Raw genomic sequence first — 21,828 nt, 5'->3', positions numbered from 1 at the left:
AGAGAGCAGTTAATAAAGCAAATAGTATCTTAGGCTTTATTAATAGGGGCAGTGAGTACAAGAGTAAGGAGGTCACGTTGAACTTGTATAAGACACTAGTTGGGCCTCATCTGGAGTACTGCGCCCAGCTCTGGGCACCATACTTGAGGAAGGATATGAGTACAGAGGAAATTCACAAAAATGATTTCAGGGATAAAGAACAATAGCTATGAGGTCAGATTGGAGAGGTTGGGGCCGCTTTCCTTGAAGAAAAGAAGGCTGAGAGGAGACTTGATAGAGGTATTCAAGATCCTGAGGGGTATGGACAGGGTAAGTAGTGAGAAACTGTTTTCGCTCAAGGGAACATCAAGAACTAGAGAACACAGATTCAAAATAATTAGCAAAAGGAGTAAAAGTGATGGGAGGAAATTTTTTTTCACCAGAGGGTGGTTGGAATCAGGAACGAACTTCCTGAGAGGGTAGTGGAGGCAGGTTTGATCAACGTATTCAAAAGGGTTCAAAAATGGCTATCTGAAAAGAAAAAAATGTGCAAGGTTATGACGATTAGGCTGGGGAGTGGAATTAGGCAGAACGCTCTTTCAGAGAGCCAATGCAGACTTGATGGGCCGAAGGGCCTCCTTCTGCTCTGTAAAGATTCTGTGATATGCCAACCAAAAAAAAAACTTGCAAAGCTGATCAACAGCTTCAGATGCGCTGGCACAGTCCCCAAAAAATTGACAACTCAACATCATCTCTATCCCAGAGGAATACCTCAGATAGAAATCACTCAACATGGTCCCCACACCAGTCACTTCAGTGGAGGCTCAGTTGTTGAGTCCATTCAAGACAGAGATGGATATATTTTTGGACACTAAGGGAATTAAAGCACGTGGGGACACTTCGGGAAGGTGGTTTTGAGGTTCAGTATCAGCCATTATCTTATTGAATGGCAGAGCAGGCTCAAAGGGCTAAATGGCTGACTTCTATTCTTATATGAAAACAAATATTTGCATGAACTTTATAACTTAAGTTGTAAGTATACAGATTCTTATACTCAGGTCAGTGGGAGAAGAGGAATATATGAAAGCCTGAAGATAAGATACCAACATTGAAGACATAATTGATGTTGTTTCTAGGGGAGGGAATCCAAGACCATTGTGTGTGAAATTTGGACTTTTACATTTGAAATTATTCATTTAAGTACTTTTTAAACTTAAGTATTAATAGATCTTTAATTCAATAAAAAAAACAATCTGACATTTGGTTCAACAATTCAACGACACTATCACTTGACCAATAGTTACCTCCTACATCCATTCTCCATTTCCTTCTCTACAGTTCAAACTGTCACTTTCCAATCCAAATCAGCTAATGCCTGAAAACTCCTTCCTCCCCATCCAATGGGATGTTACCGGTTTCATCCTCAGGCATTGTCTTCCCTCTTCCCCAAAGCTTACAGTTTCTGTAGCCTTCCCTTCTCCCCGTCATTATTATCAATTTCCCTGTTACCATCCATTTCCCCTTCACTGCCTTAACATTTCCACTTCTTTCCAATAACAATTGACCAGCAATGGCTTGGATTTCTGTTAATCCTTAAAATGAGGACGGGACGCAGCGTGACGCGGGAGGACGCAGCGTGACGCGGGAGGACGCAGCGTGACGCGTGAGGACGCAGCGTCGGCCGGCGTGGGGACCATGTCGAGTGATTTCTATCTGCGATATTATGTGGGGCACAAGGGCAAGTTTGGCCACGAGTTCCTGGAGTTCGAGTTCAGGCCGGACGGTAAGTTTGACCGGAATGTCCAGGGCGGCTGTGAACCCGGAGAGAGGGAAGGTTAAGAGGTGGCGGAGGGAAGGCCGGGCCCAGGTTTCCGGGCCTCACGCTGCTGCTGAATGTCTCCGAGTCAGTGTGTAGCAGCAGTAGTCACCCTCTTGTACAGCTGCCTGACTGTAAAAAGATACACACCTTACAACTTCCTGCACACAGCTTTCTCACAAACAGGCAGCTTTGAAGCTCAAGGTTCCCGGGATCTAAAACAGCATCAGTATCCCCAAACAAATGCTACTGAACGTTAATCCCTTGGCTGTGATGGCCTGAGGATGTGAATGGCCTGAGGATGTTTGTATTCCTTGCTGGCAGCTTTACGGCACAGAAACCAGCCGTTTGGACCATCTCATCCATGTTGGTGTTTATGTTCCACACAAGCCTCCTCCCACACATTTTGATCACACTATCAGGTTAGCCTTCAGCTTCTTTCTTCCTCATGTGTTCATCAAGTGCCTTTTATGTACCTATACTAGAATCAGGCTTGGACAAGTGGCAAGTAACATTTGTGCTACACAAGTGTCATCTCCAACAAGAGAGAATCTATTCATCACCCCTTGATATTCAATGGCATTATCATCACTGAATCCCCCACTATCAACCACCTGGAGATTCCCCTCCAAGCCACTCACCACCCTGACTTGGAAATATATCACCATCCCTTCATTGTCGCTAGGTCAAAATCCTGGAACTCCCTCCCTAACAGCAATGTGGATGTACCTACATCACATGGACTGCTGTGGTTCAAGAAAACAGCTCACACCACCTTAAGGGCAATTAGGGGTGGGCAATAAATGCTGGCCTAGCCAGCAACACCCACATTCCATAAATTAATTTAAATAAAGCACAGAAGACCATTCAGCACATTGTCTCTGTGTCAGTTCTTTGCAATTGCAACTCAGCTAGTCCTACTCCCCCACTTTTCCCTTGTAGAGCTGTAAAATCTTTTCTCTTTAGATAATTATGCAATTTCCTTTTGAAAACTGCAATTGAATCTGTCTCCACCAAACTCAGGCAGTACATTCTAGATCCAAACCACTTGTTGCATAAAGAAGTTTTTCCTCATGTCACCACTGGTTCTTTTGTTAATCACCTTACGGTTTTCGACCTTCTGCTGATGGGAACAGTTTCTCCCCGTTTATCCAGACCTCGTGATTTTGAACAGGTCTAACAAATCTCCTCTCAACCTTCTCTTTTTCAAGAACAGCCCCAGCTTTGCCAATCTATCCACGTAACTGAAGTTTCTCATCCTCGGAACCATTCTCATAAATCTTTTCTGCACCCTTTCTAAAACCTTCATGATCTTCCCGTTAAGGTTGAATCAGGGCTTTATGAAGGTTCATGAATTACTCACTTTTGTACTCTGTATCCCTATTTATAAAACCCAAGATTCAGTATAATTTATTAAATACTTTCTCACCCTGCTCTACCACCTTCAGTGCTTTATGCACATGTACAGCCAGGTCCCTCTGCTCCTGCATTCCCTTTAGAATTGTACCCTTTACTTTATGTCACCTCTCCTCATTCTTCAGACTAAAATGTATCACTTCACACTTCTCTGCATTAAATTTCATTTCATATATACACCCAGCCCACCAGCCTCCCTATATCCTCTTGAAGTCTATCTTTGTTCTCCTCACAGTTCACAATACTTCCAAGCTTTGCATCACCTGCAAACCCAGGTCTAGTTTATTCATATAAATCAAGAAAAGCAGTGCCCCCTGTCTATATCATTCTCTAGTCAGAAAGACAACCATTGATCACCACTCTCTCTTTCCTGTTCCTCAGCTAACTTCATATCCATGCTGCCACTGTCCCTTTTATTCCATGGGCTCCAACTTTGCTGACAAGCCTGTTATGTCACACTTTATCAAATGCCTTTCGGAAGTCCATATACATCACATCAACCACAATTACCTTCATTTATCTACTTTTTGTTGTCTCATCAAAAAATTCCTACAAATTAGTTAAACACAATTCACCTTTAACAAATCTGTGCTGGCTTTCCTTCATCAATCCACATGTGACAAGTGACTGTTAATTTTGCCTCAGCTTCTCTTTGGGGTAGCAAGCTCGACACCCTAAACAGTCTCTGGGTAAAGACATTTCTCCCGAATTCCCTATTTGATTTATTAATGATTAGTGACTTCTAGCTTTTTTTGTTTTCCCTGCAAGTGAATTACATCTCCTCTTGTGACTCTCACTAGATGTACTACTCTGTTCGCAGAATCACACAGTGCAGAAGAGGCCCTTCGGCCCATCGAGTCTGCACCGACATGTAAGAAACACCTGACTTACCAGCATCCGCAGTAGCTTTTAGCTTTTTGTTTTTATCTTTGTGTTTGATTGACTGCCACCTCTCTTCAAAAAAATGCCCTCTTGGAAGAAGTATGGTTCTGTCCTCCGACAGGATTTCTGACTGTCTCTTCTGCCCTGCTCACCTTCATTGCTTTCCATTTCTCTCCTGGTGTTTGACAAGGTGTTTACTAAAACCCGCTTTCACAGCCATATCTCCTTTCTCAGTGACTGTCTCCGTCTCCGACTCACCCCACGTGGATTTCAACTGAAATTCCATCCCTCTTGTTTCGAACCCACCCAGGATTACAGGTATCTCCGGGACATAAAACGTTTCTCGGACTGCTGTTCCCGTCGCATTCTGAGATCCACACTCAGTGCCATGCGCCGCCATATGAACACACTCGACCTCTCCCTCCAGCAGCACCGCCGCACCCTTTTTCAAAGCTGCGCGTGCCCCCAGTTTCATTTTATTCTTCGCCTCATCCGTCGCCTCAACAAGAAACTTTTTCTCTTTCTCTCAAGTGCTAAGGAACGCAAGCTCCAACAACTCATCGACTCCAACACCCATCGGGGACCCTCCACCCCTGCTTGTCCCTCCGTCCTCACCCCATCTTCCAATCCCAGTCCCAGCCGCGTATTCACTATACCCCCTGACCTTCCCCTCTCCGATGCTGAACGTTCAGTGCTCAGCAAAGGACTTAGTTTCATACCCTTACGCCCTCATCTCAATGAATTTCGGGCTCGGCATGATGCTGAACTCTTCTTCCGCCGTCTTCGTCTCCGTGCTCACTTCTTTGGGCAGGAGTCCTCTCCCCGTTCAACGGATCCTTTTACCCACCTCCAATATTCTCCCTCCACTTGGACCCCTCCCTCTGGATTCTTACCTTCTCTTGATCTTTTCATTGAGAACTGTCGGCGTGACATTAGCCGTCTCAATTTCTCTGCTCCTCTCACCCATTCTAATCTGTCTCTCTCTGAACTCACTGCACTCCGTTCTCTCAGGTCCAACCCCAACATTGTCATCAAACCCGCTGACAAGGGTGGTACTGTTGTTGTCTGGCGCATTGACCTCTACCTCGCGGAGGCTGAGCGTCAACTCGCAGACGTTTCCTCCTACCTCTCCCTGGACCATGACCCCACCACAGAACATCAAGCCATTGTTTCCAGGACTGTCACTGACCTCATCTCCTCTGGAGATCTTCCTCCCACAGCTTCCAACTTGATAGTCGCCCAACCTCGGACGGCCCGCTTCTACCTCCTACCCAAAATCCACAAACAGAACTGTCCTGGCAGACCGATCGTGTCAGCCTGTTCCTGCCCCACGGAACTCATTTCTCGTTATCTTGACTCCCTTCTCTCTCCCCTTGTCCAGTCCCTTCCCACCTACATCCGTGATTCCTCTGACACCTTACGTCACATCAACAATTTCCAGTTCCCTGGCCCCAACCGCTTCCTCTTCACCATGGATGTCCAATCCCTCTACACCTCCATCCCCCACCAGGATGGTCTGAGGGCCCTTAGCTTCTTCCTTGAACAGAGGCCCCAACAATCCCCATCCACCACTACTCTCCTCCGTCTGGCTGAACTTGTTCTCACACTGAACAATTTCTCCTTTAACTCCTCTCACTTCCTCCAAATAAAAGGTGTGGCTATGGGTACCCGCATGGGCCCCAGCTATGCCTGTCTCTTTATGGGGTATGTGGAACATTCCTTGTTCCAGTCCTACTCCGGCCCCCTCCCACAACTCTTTCTCCGGTACATCGATGATTACTTCGGTGCTGCTTCATGCTCTCGTCGGGACCTGGAAAAATTTATTAATTTTGCTTCCAATCTCCACCCCTCCATCATCTTCACATGGTCCATCTCTGACACTTCTCTTCCCTTCCTTGACCTCTCTGTCTCAATTTCTGATGATAGACTGTCCACCAATATCCATTACAAGCCTACCGACTCCCACAGCTACCTCGACTACAGCTCCTCACACCCCGCTTCCTGTAAAGACTCCATCCCATTCTCTCAGTTCCTTCGCCTCCGTCGCATCTGTTCTGATGACGCTACCTTCAAAAACAGCTCCTCGGACGTGTCCTCCTTCTTCCTTAACCGAGGTTTTCCATCCACGGTCGTTGACAGGGCCCTCAACCGTGTCCGGCCCATATCCCGCGCATCCTCCCTCACGCCTTCTCCTCCTTCCCAGAAACATGATAGGGTCCCCCTTGTCCTCACTTATCACCCCACCAGCCTCCGCATTCAAAGGATCCTCCTCCGCCATTTCCGCCAACTCCAGCATGATGCCACCACCAAACACATCTTCCCTTCACCCCCCTTGACGGCATTCCGTAGGGATCGTTCCCTCCGGGACACCCTGGTCCACTCCTCCATCACCCCCTACTCCTCAACCCCCACTTATGGCACCTCCCCATGCCCACGCAGAAGATGCAACACCTGCCCCTTCACTTCCTCTCTCCTCACCGTCCAAGGGCCCAAACACTCCTTTCAAGTGAAGCAGCATTTCACTTGCATTTCCCCTAACTTAGTCTACTGCATTCGTTGCTCCCAATGCGGTCTCCTCTACATTGGAGAGACCAAACGCAAACTGGGCGACCGTTTTGCGGAACACCTGCGGTCTGTCCGCAAGAAAGACCCAAACCTCCCTGTCGCTTGCCATTTTAACACTCCACCCTGTTCTCTTGCCAACATGTCTGTCCTTGGCTTGCTGCATTGTTCCAGTGAAGCCCAACGCAAACTGGAGGAACAGCACCTCATCTTCCGACTAGGCACTTTACAGCCTTCTGGGCTGAATATTGAATTCAACAACTTTAGATCTTAAACTCCCCCTCCCCCCATCCCCACCCCGTTTCTTTCCCTCCCCCACCCGCCTTTTTTTTCAATAATTTATATAGATTCTTCTTTCCCCACCTATTTCCATTATTTTTAAATCTAAAACTAAAACCTTTAGTCTTTCCACCCCACCCCCACTAGAGCTGTACTTTGAATATCCTGTCTTGCATTCTTAATTAGCACTTTTCTCAGACAAAGACCACCACCTTCAACACCTCTTTGACCCTTTTGTCTCTGACATCTTTTGATTATCTGCTCACACCACACCCTCAATGTGTCTCTTCCCCCCCACCCACCTTAAACCAATTTATATTTCTCCCTTGTTGAAACTATGCTTCAGTTCTGCTGAAGGGCCATGAGGGCTCGAAACGTTGACTGATTTCTTCTCCGCCGATGCTGCCAGACTTGCTGAGTTTTTCCAGGTAATTCTGTTTTTATTTTGTACCTGACTTACCTACCTGATCCCATTTACCAGCACTTGGCCCATAACCTTGAATGTTATGACATGCCAAGTGCTCATCTAGGTACTTTTTAAAGGATGTGAGGCAACCCACCTCCACCACCCTCCCAGGCAGCGCATTCCAGACCGTCACCACCCTCTGGGTAAAAAAGTTTTTCCTCACATCCCCCCTAAACCTCCTGCCCCTCACCTTGAACTTGTATCCCGTCGTGACTGACCCTTCAACTAAGGAGAACAGCTGCTCTCTATCCGCCCTGTCCATGCCCCTCATAATCTTGGACACATAGATCAGGTCACCCCTCAGTGTTCTCTGCTCCAACGAAAACAACCCAAGTCTATCCAACCTCTCTTCATAATTAAATGTTTCATCCCAGGCAACATCCTGGTGAATCTCCTCTGCACCCCCTCCAGTGCAATCACATCCTTTCTATAAGTTCTATACACTTTTTTGCAAGCTCTTGTTTAGCTCCTGGTCTGGCAGTACCTTGATTTTAAAATTCTCATCCTTGTTTTCAAATTCCTCCATGGCCTTGTTTTTCCCTATCTCTGTAACCTCCTCAAGTCCTACAACCCTCTTAGATCTCTGTACTTCTCCAATCCTGGCCTCTTTCGCAACCTTGATTTTAATTGCTGCGTCACTGGTGGCCACACTTTCAGCTAACAAGGTCCTGAGCTCTTGTATTCCCTCCCTAAACATCTCTGCCTCTCTAGCTTTCTCTCCTCCTTTAAGACACTCCTTAAAATCTACCTTTTTGATCAGATTTTTTATCACCTGTCCATTATAGCTCCCTATGTGGTGAGGTGTCAAATTTTGTTAATGTTCCTTTAAAGTACCTTGTCAAAGGTGCCACAGAATTGCAAGTTGTCCTTTTGATGGCATGGGGTGCATTTGTATGTATATATGCATATATTTTATATTTATTACATCCAAACTTACCCAGGAGGAAATAATTACAACATCCCTCCAAACCCCAGAACTGACCAACAAAGCTGACCCAGAAGAAATGAACCCACTCTTTGCTCCTCCACGTAAAAGTATTCTGTGTGTAGGTTTAATTTCCAATAAAATATGACTGTTTAATGTGCTACAATATCATTTCTGGGCAGAAAATTTGAAACATCACATAGCTTGCGGGGAAGATCGGCTAGAAGATTCTGCAGTTTGTTTCCTTATCCAAATGAGTTGCCATATTGATATCAATCTAACAAATAAGTTATTGATTAGAACAAAAAATGCCAAATGATGGTGTGTCACAAAATTGAATGTTATTTTCTTTGGCTTGATATATATGCCTGCAGATTTGGGTGAATGGCCAGAAGTGCTGGGCTAAGTTAACATTGGGGTCTAATCCTTAGACTGGAAGATGATGTAAATCAGTGTATGAAAGACGATAAAGTTTGGATCACTTGTGGCCTTTGGCAGACCTGCTGCTTTGTTTCTGGACCTCATTTCTGTGGAAGTCAACCTTCCTCCCTCCCAATAATTTTAAGGAATTATCAGTTCTACAATCAATCTACAATTAGAACCATGGAAAAGTTATGGTACAGAAAGAGGCAATTCAGCCCATCGTGTCTGCGCCGGCCAAAAAAAGAAAAAAAAGAAACTAGCCGCTCATTTTAACCCCACTTTCCAGCACCTGGTAGTCTTACGGGTTACAGGACTTTAGATGCAGATCCAGATACCTTTTAAATGTTTCAGTCTCAACCACCAATTTAGGCAGTGAATTCCAGGTGCCCACCACCCTCTGGGTGAAAACATTTTTCCTCATGTCCCCTCTAATCCTTCTACCAAAGTTTCTTCCTCCCTTTGAGGACTGTAATGGGCTCTAAATAAATTCCTTTTCTCTGCAGTTAAGGGTGATGAAGCCCTGGTGAGATGACTCTTGTAAGAAGTTGTTTTGAATTGAAACTTGAAGAAACCTTGGTGAATAACTGCTGAAAATGGATGATCTGTGTTTAACATGCAGCAAATGCATATGAGAAACTTGATGTTAAAATAAGACAAATATGCTCAAATTAACAATGCAAACAAATTACATGAACTTACTAATGATGCCTTCAGGGAACTGCCAAATGTTGGGAATCTCATAGGAGGCCATCTGGTATAACAATTTGTCATTGTCTCATCAGAGTTAAAACTAGTATTTGCTTTTGGTAGAGCTTATTTTGAGGGGTGTTAATTTCTTGCCCCTGCATTCATTTTATATCTTATTCTGCCATGTATGTAAAACAGCTATAAACCATAATTAAGATTACTAAAATTTTGTTTATTGGTCAGTACGCCCACCAAGACAGAGCAAGCGGATTTTCTTACAGTATCTTAATTTTATTACCTCGCTGTCCCTAAAACCACCTGGATAATTGAAGAGCTCTGAAGAAAGATCATACAGACTCAAAACATTAACTCTGTTTCTCTCTCCACAGATGCTGCTAGATCTGCTGAGTTTTTCCAGCGTTTTCTGTTTTTTTTTAACAATCCTGTCATGCAGCTTCTTTATCAGAAAAAGATTGAGGGGGTTAGCATTGGAAGTTAGATATTATTGCGGTGGAATCTTAGTGGCATTTTTATGATTTTACAGTGTGTTGCTCCCCCTCAGATCACCAAGGTAGTGAGTAGTCGTACCATGAAGACCAGGAGTTCCCAGGCTCCAGATTTTCTGCTGAAGGCTTTTAAACTAAAGCTATAGCATCTTCCATCAATAGGATCCATTCTTTCCCCATTATATATCTTTTAAATGTAAATTTGTACTATCTGAATGGATGCATGACAAAATTGTCTGACCATCTGATTTCCTGGTTTTGGCTGAGTTACCAAGCAGACAGCAAATTGTACTTGTCTTCCATACCTTTGAGTTAGGGAGGATGGAAGAATCAAAATTCCTGCTTTTTTCTGGCATTCAGCTATCCCTGCAGAAAAGTGCACTTGTGTGCATGTTTGACACAGACAGCATCAGGCTTGGCTGTGATGACGATGGTCAAATAGTTTGCTGACATTCACTGTGCAGGTTTACATGTGAAAGATGCCCCCTTGAAATTGATGGGTGACCAGCAACTATGGAACATTGCACCAATGAGGAGTGAACATATTCAGGCAAGGACAGAAAAAAATTGATCGGATTAGGAGGTGGGGGCAGGGTGGAATGGATTGGAATTTCATCACTTCATAGCTTCCAAGGCTAAGTGCGTCAAAGATTTTCACTTTTCTGCTGAAGAAACTACATGCTTCAGGTTTCATCTTTCAAAATAAACCCATCACTGATGCAACATTACCTAGCAGCAGAATCTCTATTTTCAGCATTGATGGTCTGTCATAAATGCAGGGGATGAATGTTATGGTGATCAGAGAAAGAGAAAAAATATAAGACAGTAAGTAACAAGTGAATTGGTAGCTGGTGTTATGTTTTAATACCTTTAACCAATGATACAAATTAAACTTGTTTTTCACTTGATTGACAGGCAAACTCAGATATGCAAATAACAGCAACTACAAAAATGACGTCATGATTAGGAAGGAGGTAAGCATGCTTTAATTTTCATCTTTATATTGTGAGTTGGAGAAAACTCGATTAATTCTGACGGTTGAATTCAAAATGGATGTCATTTAGATAGTAAAATGGCTTCTGACCTGAGATTGGATATACTGAAGACTTGTTCTCCAGAACTTGCTACGCCCCTAGCCAAGCTGTTCCAGTACAGCTACAATATTGACACCTACCTGGCAAGATGGAAAATTGCCCAAGTATAACCTGTACGCAAAAAGCAGGACAAATCCAACTCAACCAATTACCGCCCCATCAATCTACTCTCAGTTATCAGTAAACTGATGGAAGTGGTCATCAAGCACCACTTGCTTAGCAATAACCTGCTCACTGATATTCAGTTTGGGTTCCGCCAGGATCACTCAGCTCCCGACCTCATTACAGCCTTGGTTCAAAAATGGACAAAAGAGCTGAACTCCAGAGGTGAAGTGAGAGTGAATGCCCTTGACATCAAGGCAACATTTGACTGAGTGTGGCACCAAGGAGCCCTAGCAAAATCAATGGGAATCAGGCGAAACTCCCTGCTGGTTGGAGTCATACCTAGCACAAAGGAAGATGGCTGTGGTTGTTGGAGGTCAGTCATCCCAACTCCAGGACATCACTGCAGGAGTTCCTCAGGATAATGTCCTAGGCCCAACCAACTTCAGCTGTTTCATCAATGACCTTCCTTCCATCATAAGGTCAGAAGTGGGGATGTTCGCTGATGTTTGCTCGTTGTTCAGCAGCATGTGCAACTCCTCGGATACAGGAGCAGTCCAAGTCCAAATGCAGCAAGACCTGGACAACATCTAGGCTTGGGCTGACAAGTGGCAAGTAACATTTGCACAACACAAGTGCCAGGCAAAGACCATCTCCAAGAGAGAATCTAACTGTTTCCTCTTTTCAATCAATGGCATGACCATCGCTGAATCCCCCACTGTCAACATCCTGGGGGTTACCATTGACCAGAAACAACTGGACTAGCCATATAAATACTGTGGTTACAAGAGCAGGTCAGAGGCTTGGAATCCTTTGGCGATCAGTTCACCCCCTGACTCCCCAAAGCCTGTCCACCATCAACAAGGCACAAGTCTGGAGTGTGATGGAATACTCTCCACTTGCCTGGATGAGCGCAGGTCCCACAATACGCAAGAAGCTTGACACCATTTGGGATGAAGCAGCCCACTTGATTGGCACCCCACCCACAAACATTCACTCCCTTCACCACCGACGCACAGTGGCAGCAGTGTGTACCATCTACAAGATGCACTGCAGAAACTCACCAAAACTCCTTAGAGAGCACCTTCCAAACCCACGACCGCTACCAGCTAGAAAGGCAAGGACAGCAGATACATGAAAACACCGCCACTTGGAAGTTCCCTTCCAAGCCACTCCACTCTGATGTGGAAATATATCATGGTTCCTTCACTATCGCTGGGGTCAAAATCCTGGAACTCCCTTCCTAACCGCAATGTGGGTGTATCTACACCACATGGACTGCAGTGGTTCAAGAAGGCAGCTCACCGCCATCTTCTCAAGGGCAATTAGGGATGGGCAACAAATGCTGGCCTAGCCAGCGACACCCACATCCCATGAATGAATAAAAAAAAACTAACTTGTTTTGTAATTTATGTAGTTTTATACTTTCTTGTGAAATGCCAGTTAGTGATTGTATGATTGTTATAGGCATATGTCCATAAAAGTGTTATGGAAGAACTAAAGCGAATCATAGAAGACAGTGAAATCACAAAGGAAGACGATGCGTTGTGGCCCCCACCTGACCGGGTGGGACGACAGGTCAGTATTTTACCCTTAGTTTATTAGAAATAAAGAGGAAGCATGCATATCATAGAATATCGTTTCAGAAAACAATGCACCACTTGGCAACAGTTCTTGAGCTCACCAGAAAATGTGAGGATAGATTCCAATCAACTAAAGATGAAGGTGTCATGGATAAAACAGTCTGTAAATTATACTGTATTTTGAGAGATTTTTTTAACAAATTTTCACTTCTGAAGGCTCTAATCTACATTCGAATACACTTCTAGAGGGGCCTGCTTGGCCATTCTTTGTTAGACTTGAGTGTTATATCCAGTAGAAACTGGTGACTAGACATAGATGTGGCTATGGTGACACTGCTTTAACAACATATATTCAAGTTTGTAGAAAATGCTTTGCATACGCTCACACATTGCTATTAAATATATTTTACTTGTATATTTATGCAATATGTCTCACCGTTCAGTGTGAAATTTTACGGGTATTTCTCTTCATCAAAGTTTGGAATTCTGGCATTAATTTATGAGACATAGCACATCTTAATGTGGTTTTTGACCAGCAGTTCTTTAACTTCATTAGAGTGATTGCTGAGTGCACTGACTCACACAATTTCATTTTACCAGCACAAAAATATTATAGTGCACATGCATACAGCATGCAAAAATGAGTATTGAGATTACATGCCCAATGATGGTTGTCTATCATTTTATTTACTAATCGGAAATACACTTGGATTCCATTTTGCCACTATTGTTAATGCCTACCATAACATGCATTAGATGTACCTCAGTGGTAGAACTCTCACCTCTAAGTCAGCAGACTGATGGTTCAAGTTCAACTCCAGAGACTTGAGCACAAGATCTAGGCTGACATTCCAGTGCAGTACTAAGAGAGTGCTACACTGTCGGAGATGCCATCTTTTGGATGTCAAAGATCCCATGGCACTATTTTCAGTGTCCTGGCCAATATTTATCTCGCAACCAACATCGTTTTAAAAAATACTGGCAATTGTCAGATTGCTGTTTGTGAGCCCTTGCTGTGTGCAAATTCACTGCCGTTTTTCCTACATTATAACAGTGGCTACACTTAGAAAATGAAGTGTTCCTTTTTTATAAAGCACTTTCAACTGTCCTAAGGTCATGAAAGGCATTATATAAATTCCTCCTTTATTGACAGTGTTGTCTTAAACACTAAAGAAGTGCCTAATTTCCAAGGATCCATTGGTGGTCCTCTCCTCTTCCACATCGTCATGCTGGGCCTCGGTGACATCATCCGCAGACATATCATCAAATTCAATGCATGTGCCAGTGAGACCCAGCTTGAGCTCTCTTCTACCTTTATGAACTTCCATACGCACACACTGTCCAATTGCATAGCCGGCAGATGCAAGAACCCTGTCATGGCCAGATAATCATATTTGTTTTTAGAGATAATGGTTGAGAGTTTAATGTTGGTCAGGATGCTGGAAGAGCTCTTCCACTTCTCTTTGAACAGTGCCATGGGAATCTTTCACACCTGCCTGAGAGAACATACAGGTCATCTGTTTAATGTCTCATTTGGGAGATGATGTTTTCAACAATCAGCACTTCCTCTGTGCACTGAAGTATCAGCCTAGATTATATATACTCAGGTTTTTGGAGGCTGACTTGGTTTTAAAATCTTTTGACTCAAAACCAAGAGTGCTACCACTGAACTTAGGCTAATATCTATAACCTTCATTAGCAGTTTTTTTTACATATGTTCATGGAATGTGGGGTGTCGCTGGCTTGCCCAGTATTTATTGGCCATCCCTAATTGCCCTTCGAGGTCATTTAAGAGTCAACATGTAGGCTGGACCAGGTAAAGATGGTAGATTTCCTTCCCTAAAGGACATTACAACAATCGACAATGGTTTCATGGTCATCATTCGACTTGTAATTCCAAGTATTTGTTGAATTCAAATTCCACCATCTGCCGTGGCGGGATTCAAACCCAGGTCCCCAGAGCATTACTCTGGGCCTCTAGATTACCAGTCCACTGGCAATACCACTACACCACCGCCTCCCCTAAATTATTAAGTTGGGTGCTGCAAGTTACTGTTTAATTGTGATGGAGTTAACACAGAATTTGTCTAAAAATTTGCAATCAATCATCAGAAGATGTCAGTACAGAACGTTTGAAGAAATTCATATTTTGTGCTGTGTGTGCTTGAGATGGGACCACCTTAAATCTGCAAATAATCATCTTCATATTTTGTTTATAACAGGAGCTGGAGATTGTAATAGGAGATGAACATATTTCATTTACAACATCAAAGATTGGGTCTCTAATTGATGTAAATCAATCCAAGTAAGTGTAATTTTGGTAGGAGTGGAAAAACTACAAAAATAAATCAGCTGTGGAGAACAATATATTTCTCTAATGATTTGGTTTTATGTTTTGCGTTAATAACCATATACTTATAAAAGTAAAATGCCTATACCTATGATCAGCCGGTGTGACAATTGGGCTGCTGCAATTGGTGTCAGCATCCCTGTGCTAAAGATAAGAAAATCCGCTTTATACCCTTCTCATGAGCACTATCAATTGGCACCCTGTAAAGTCCATGACTGGAGACAAGCTTATGTTTGGCTGTGATTCACCAACAGCCAAACAGCTTGCTAATTTGATTCAGATCCACATATGAAAATGGCCACTTTAATGAAAAAGTCCACTGCATCTAGAAATGCATCCCAAAATGAGTCAGTGTTTTTAGAAGAAAATAGTCATAGCCTATTAGGAGAGATAAATCAAAATGTGAAGACATAAAATAGATTTTTTCTTCGTTCATGTGCTGTGGCAAAGCCAGCATTTGCTGCCCAGCCCCTAATGTAGGGGTTTGGTATAACTGAATGGCATGTTAGTCCATATCAGAGGGCAGTTAAGTTGACCACATTGCTGTAGGTCACATATAAGCCAGACCAAGTAAGGACAACAGGTTTCATTGCCCAAAGGGCATTAGTGAACCAGATAAGGTTTTAGCGACAATGCAGGAGTTACATGGTCACCAGTACACTTCTCTGCATTAAATTTCATCTGCCATTTGCTTTTAGTTTCCAATTTATTAACTTAATTTAAATTCCACAACTGAAATTTGTAATCATGGCTCCAGAGCATTAGTCCAAGCCCCTGGATCACTAGTCCTGTTATAAAGGCACTATGCTACTATATTTTTATGTGAGGAATTACAGAATGGTTACAGTGTAGAAAATGACCATTCAGCCCATTATGCCTGTGCTGGCTCCTTGAAGGAGCAATTCACTTAGTGCCAGTCCTTCGCCTTCTCCCTGTAGCCCTGCATGTTCTTCATAATCCAATTCCCTCTTGAATATCTCAATCAAACCTTCCTCCACCACACTTGCAGGCAGTGCATTCCAGATCCTAACCACTCGCTACATGAAAATATTTTTCCTCGTGTCACCATTGCTTCTTTTGCCAATTACCTTAAATCTGTGCCTCTGGTTCTCGATCCTTCCACTAATGGGAACAGTTTCTCCCTACCTATTCTATCCAGATCCATGAATACCTCTATCAAAGCTTCTCTCAACCTTCTCTTCTCCAAGGAAAACAGTCCCAATTTCTCCAATCTAACTGCATAACTGAAACTCTTCATCCCTGGAACCGATCTCGTTCTGCACTCTCTCTCAGGCCTTCACATTCTTCCTAAAGCGTGGTGCCCAAAACTGGACACAATACTCCAGTTGAGGCCGAACCAGTATTTTTTTACAGATTTAACGTAACTTCCTTGCTTTTGTACCCTATGCCCTTATTAAAAAAGCCTAGAATGTTGTATGCTTTATTAACCGCTATCTCAACGTGTCCTGGCACCTTCAATGATTTATGCACATACACATCCAGATCCTTCTGCTCCTGTACCCCCTTTAGAATTGTACCCTTTATATTGTCTCTCTTGTGTTCTTTCTACCAAAATGATTCACTTCAAACTTCTCTGCATTAAATTTCATCTGCCATTTATCTGCCTATTCTACCAACTGCCGATATCCATTTGGAATTCTGCACTATCCTCCCCACAGTTTACAATATTTCCAAGAGAATGTGGGTGTCAATCCCGTTAACCAACACATACAAAACGAGTGCTCTGCTAGTGGAGCTAATTCCTCAAGCTCAGTAAATAGAAATTTGGCTAACTTGTTTTAAACTATTGTAATTTTAATTGCTGTGCCTTTTCTAAATGGGGAAAAAAATGTTTACATCTAGGGATCCAGAGGGCCTGCGAGTATTCTACTACCTGGTCCAGGACTTGAAATGTCTAGTTTTCAGTCTCATTGGGTTGCACTTCAAGATCAAGCCTATCTAAGAATTTGGCATTCACACAAGGATGATGGATTCAGGGATGGACCGCACTCGGAAAGGGAAGAGATAAGAGGGCTTGAATTGACTTGGACTCAATATGTGTTACAGCAACTAACTTTGTCTCATGTGGATTGTAGATTTGGTAATTTTTTTATGTGAATATATAACGATTTCATCTTGTTCACAAAATATTTGATTTCCTTTTTATATTAAAATAAATTTAATTGGATAATTAATTTTGTGTGGTTTGTTTGCTGGAATTTCGCTATTAAAAATTTCACAAAGATATGTGGATGGTGTTGCCATTTCCTAATGTATTCATATCACTATATAATCTTCCGGTTATAGATTTAAAGAAAAGGTGTAGGTGAAAACTAATAGTGCAATGAGACATAAAAACAAGCCTACATTCACTGTGCTGAGCTTTAAATATTTTGCAATAGCCAGAAATCAAATAACCACGTGTTGTAAATGTCTTGTCAGTTTCAGGTTAGAAACCAGGAAGAAGTCATATTAAAACTTTGCTGATGTTACCATTTTAACAACAGGCAATACATTTGAAGGTTTGTTATTTGATAGAAAGCTGATTCCAATTGTTTATTATGAATAACTCATACCTCTCAGGTACTCTGTTCTCTAGCTGCTGCTCCAGTACAGCAGCTGTTTTCCATGATGGCAGAGGAATGAATCATGGGCCATTGTTTAACATTGCCTAACAGTAAACTGAGACTAATTCTCGCATATACTTGGTTGTGGAACAACTAAATGTGGTCTAGGCCTGGAGGAAATATGAAAGAAAATAGAATCATATTCTTGTGCCATAAGATATGTACACTGTTAAATCTGTGAAGATAAATCAGCCCTCCACCATTCAAGGAACATGATATGCTTAAATCGAACCTTAAAAGGAAAATCTGTTTAGTGGGCTAATGATTTTGATCAGCATTTTGCTTTCCTGAAACAACTTTTCAGTGCAAAATCTGGTATTTTATGCTCATCTTTTTGATAACTTAATAAAGAAAATATTGTTACATTTGTTTTCTGAATGTTTGGCTTCACAGGAGAGATTTTATTTTCTAAGAAAGTGCTGAAAATATCTAATCTCAAAGAGATATGGGATATGAAGAAAACTGCATCAAGGTTAGTTAGCTGATTTCAGTCATATGCTGGTTGAGACAAACAACTTGCTTCTGAACTCCCCGTCTACAGTGTAGAAAAATTAGCCTGAGATTCTGTCCCTTGGATCTCCTGACAATCACTGCCTTGTTTTATTTGAAAAGATGACACTTGGGTATGATAAGAGAGCAGGGAGTGCCCAAGGACCCTAATCTCAGAATAAAGAAGACAAAAAACATGAGCACAAAAATAAAGAGCAGACTTTTCTGGAAGAATCATTAATGAGTATGTGAGTATTGCTATATTTTAAATACAGAAAAGTTGCTTTTGTCCCCCCTCAAACTTTAGTTACTTGATAGAGATATAAGATTATGATAGGTAATGATGAGACAAATAATGGATTAGAGCGATAGCAAAAATATTTTCAATAGGGTTATTAAAAGATGCAGTTCTCTGCCATAACCATACTTGATGCAGAGTTTATAAATTATTTTGGAAGATTACCAATTGTTTGAAAATAAGTATTAAAGGATGAACCAGTAGGGTTTTTACATTTCAGCAGCTTTATGGGCACTTTTACCAATGCCGGGTTTTAATTTAAAGATTAAAATGAAAATCATCATCATATAACTCTCTGATGTATTTCACCCATCATTTCTCTATGATTTATTTTTCAAAGAGAAGTTCTTGTTGATCCTTATGTTAGGCATCCATCAGTCTCTGGAGACAATGGACTGTGCTCAGGATGTATGTCACTTCTGTATTGAACATTGTTGCAGCTGCAGAGGCCAATTTGTGATGGCATTCCCTTCCACAGATGAATAGCATTGGGTCGAGACCGACTGATATTTTTTCCTTATGGCGGGCTCTTTTTTCCACTATTTTGTCATTTCTTTTGCCTTCTGCTTTTTCCATGCCCTTGCTCACTGTTAGTCTCCAGGCACTCCAGTCACCAGCAAAGACTTCCCATGCATCAACTCCAATCCCGGTCAACTTGAAGACGCACTTGCAGACATCCTTGTATCACAGACGTGAGTGTCCTGTTGGTCTTGTGCCGATAGCAAGCTTGCCATAGAGCATGTCTTTGGGGCTGCAGCTGTCATCCATTCGGCTCACATGACCCAGCTGACAGAGTTGCTGCTTACTCGAGGGAAAACATGCTGTGGATCCCTGCATGCTGGTGTCCTTCAATGTTTGGCACACTCTGTCTTGCCAGGCGATGTCCAATATTCATCTCAGGCAGTGGAGTTGGAAGTTGTTCAGTCACATTTCTTGGCTTGCATAAGCTGTTCATGCCTCGCTACTGTAAAGGAGGGTGCTGAAAAACACAAGCCTGGTACACACAGGGCTTTGTATTTTCAGTTAGTTTGCTGTTGGTCCACACTCGACTTTTCGACTTTGATGTGACAGCTGCAACTTCAGCAATGCTGGTGCTGATTTTGGCATCAAGAGATTGGTTACTGGTGACTGTTGATCCAAGGTATATGAAGCTGTCGATGACCTCCAGGGTGAGGTTAGGTTATCAGTGTTGATGGAAGATGGAGTATCTACACCCTGGCCTGTAACTTAGCCAGTTATGCTCCTTATGCAGACCTTATGCAGTTATTCTTCCAATCTGTCAGTGCTTTAACTTTCTCATGTAATGCTCCCTTGTTGTGCCTTTTCTCCAATTCTTCTATTTCTTTGCAGTGGTTTCCATACCACTTTTCCTTGCCCTCCCTGTGTGCTTATCTGCTTTTCTATTTCCTCATATGCTTTATTGCTCTTATTCTGTCTCCTCTTCTCCGTCATATCTAGTATTTCTTCAGTCACCCATCCTTGATGTTCCTCCTCTCTTCAGTCACTCTGTGCTCAATGCTCTGTTTCATCCTTTTCCAATGCCTTTCTGTTATTGTTTCCTCAGTAAGATCTTGATCTGTCACTTCCTGAAGTAAAGCTTCATACTTGTTAGTAACCTCCACGGCATACTGCTTCTCCTTGAAAAAGAAAGTTGTTACGGCCAAGTCCAGAGGGTTGAACAAATTACTCTCTTTTCCATCCCTGAGGTTGGCTGTAACAAAGTTTGAATTTTTAAAAAGTTATATGAAGAAATAAATCAACCAGATCTCTTGAGCTAACAAGGGGTTAGTTTTATTGTTAAAAGCTCACTCCGGTAAATGCATAAGACTTATTAAAAAGGTAAAAACATGTCCAGAATCCCATGACGCACATGCACACACACACACACTAGCATGCAAAACAGAACAAGTTACTGGGTGGAGGAGGTGGAATTGATAAGAGTTAAAGTCCGTAAGAAAATAAAATATATGTTCCGATGTTCCTTTGATGGTCTTGAAATTCCAGTGGGGTTGCAGCTGATGTAAGTTGGATATTTTTCTGGAGACAGCCTCTGTATTTCTGCCTTTATCCAAAGTGGTTGTCATGACACTTGAAGTTTCCTTCAATCAAAATTCTCTATCTCTGTGATGTATTCCAAAATATAACAAAGATAGCAGGGAGAGAGAGATGATAATAGGTTCTGCAGACTCTTCTGCTGTAACAAACAGACCAGTTTATAATCAGCCTTTCACACATGGTCTTTTGACCATGTGACAGCTGGCCATCGACACACAGTGGAGGGCAATCCATATTAACGAAGGAGTTTTGATCTCCCACTGTCAAAGCTATCAAGCTGCCATCGAAACAGATAGGGGGTCCTATGCACCCTCCTTGCGTAATGAGTTTTAGTAGTCCTTCGTTCCTGGCAGTTTCCGGAATCATGAAGTCTAGTGGCCTATTGTCCCTATGTTTTTCAGAGAGTTCAGACAATGGCAGGTGTGAAGCCCATCAGGCAAACTGCCTAGACATGTCCCCAAGTAATCCGCTTTCAGAGGCTGCTAGAAACTTGGCCAATTTGTAGGTCAGGTAACTTTTGCAGCTATTTAAAACGGTGTCTTTGTAGTTCTAGCTGTTTCTTTTCCTTTTTAAAAACAATCCAAAATGTTACACCAGCCGATGAAGCTAACAATTATTGGTCCACATTGCACACAACGCATTGACATGACAAAGTCTAGAGAAATGATGAATGGAGTACATCAGAGTGATGAAGACAGAAGTGAATTGGCACCTTCAGAGAGAGAAGAAGGACCAGAGATAATTGAGGCAGAAGTCAGTACAGCGATCAAAAAGCTGAAAGCAAGGAAAGCACCTGGAATCGATAAGATACCAACAGAAATCCCTTAATGATGTTAACATTGGGATGCTGACAGACCTCTGCAACAAAATTTACAGAACGGTATTCCTACCCGAGGATCTTATGATGAACCATGTGATGAAAATATTCTAATAATCATTTTGGAACAAAATAATCAGTCTGTAGACACAGATACAGTAGACGATAGCCATTCACGGTTCAAACCATAGAAAGGAACAAGAGGAGTCATTGAAAGATAATTGGAAGTGCAAAAGCCTGTGTTTGTATGTTTTATAGACTATGAGAAGGTGCTTGTTAGAGTCTACCATCAGAAAATAATGGAATGCATAGACAAACTAGAAATTGAGAGAAATGATAAGATAAATCAGAATTTATACTGGGATCAATCAGTAGTGGTGAGACTTGATAGCAGCTTGTCAGCCAGCTTCCCAATCAAAGGAGTGCGCCATGTATGTGTTATATCCCCAAAACTGTTCAATCTGCATGCTGA

General features: G+C 42.5%; 1 protein-coding gene across 1 annotated transcript; it reads left to right on the top strand.

The window, feature by feature from the left end:
- Positions 1 to 1,600: 1,600 nt before the first annotated feature.
- On the top strand, positions 1,601 to 17,265 carry magoh (mago homolog, exon junction complex subunit). The gene is made up of 5 exons (XM_078561228.1): positions 1,601 to 1,762; positions 10,857 to 10,915; positions 12,605 to 12,715; positions 14,943 to 15,025; positions 16,934 to 17,265. Exons 1-5 carry the CDS (start codon positions 1,675 to 1,677, stop codon positions 17,031 to 17,033), a joined length of 441 nt encoding a protein of 146 aa, XP_078417354.1. The 5' UTR covers positions 1,601 to 1,674; the 3' UTR covers positions 17,034 to 17,265.
- The last annotated feature ends 4,563 nt before the right edge of the window (positions 17,266 to 21,828 follow it).

This window comes from Cetorhinus maximus, chromosome 17, assembly GCF_964194155.1.
Source record: "Cetorhinus maximus chromosome 17, sCetMax3.hap1.1, whole genome shotgun sequence".
Taxonomy (NCBI): domain Eukaryota; kingdom Metazoa; phylum Chordata; class Chondrichthyes; order Lamniformes; family Cetorhinidae; genus Cetorhinus; species Cetorhinus maximus.
This window is presented reverse-complemented; position numbering and strand designations above follow the sequence as displayed.

Bases quoted from the DNA above. Each gene is read 5' to 3' on its own strand.
- magoh (XM_078561228.1), top strand. From the start codon at position 1,675: ATGTCGAGTGATTTCTATCTGCGATATTATGTGGGGCACAAGGGCAAG. The intron at 1,763-10,856 runs GTAAGTTTGACC...CTTGATTGACAG, and splicing joins GTTCGAGTTCAGGCCGGACG to GCAAACTCAGATATGCAAAT. The intron at 10,916-12,604 runs GTAAGCATGCTT...TGATTGTTATAG, and splicing joins ACGTCATGATTAGGAAGGAG to GCATATGTCCATAAAAGTGT.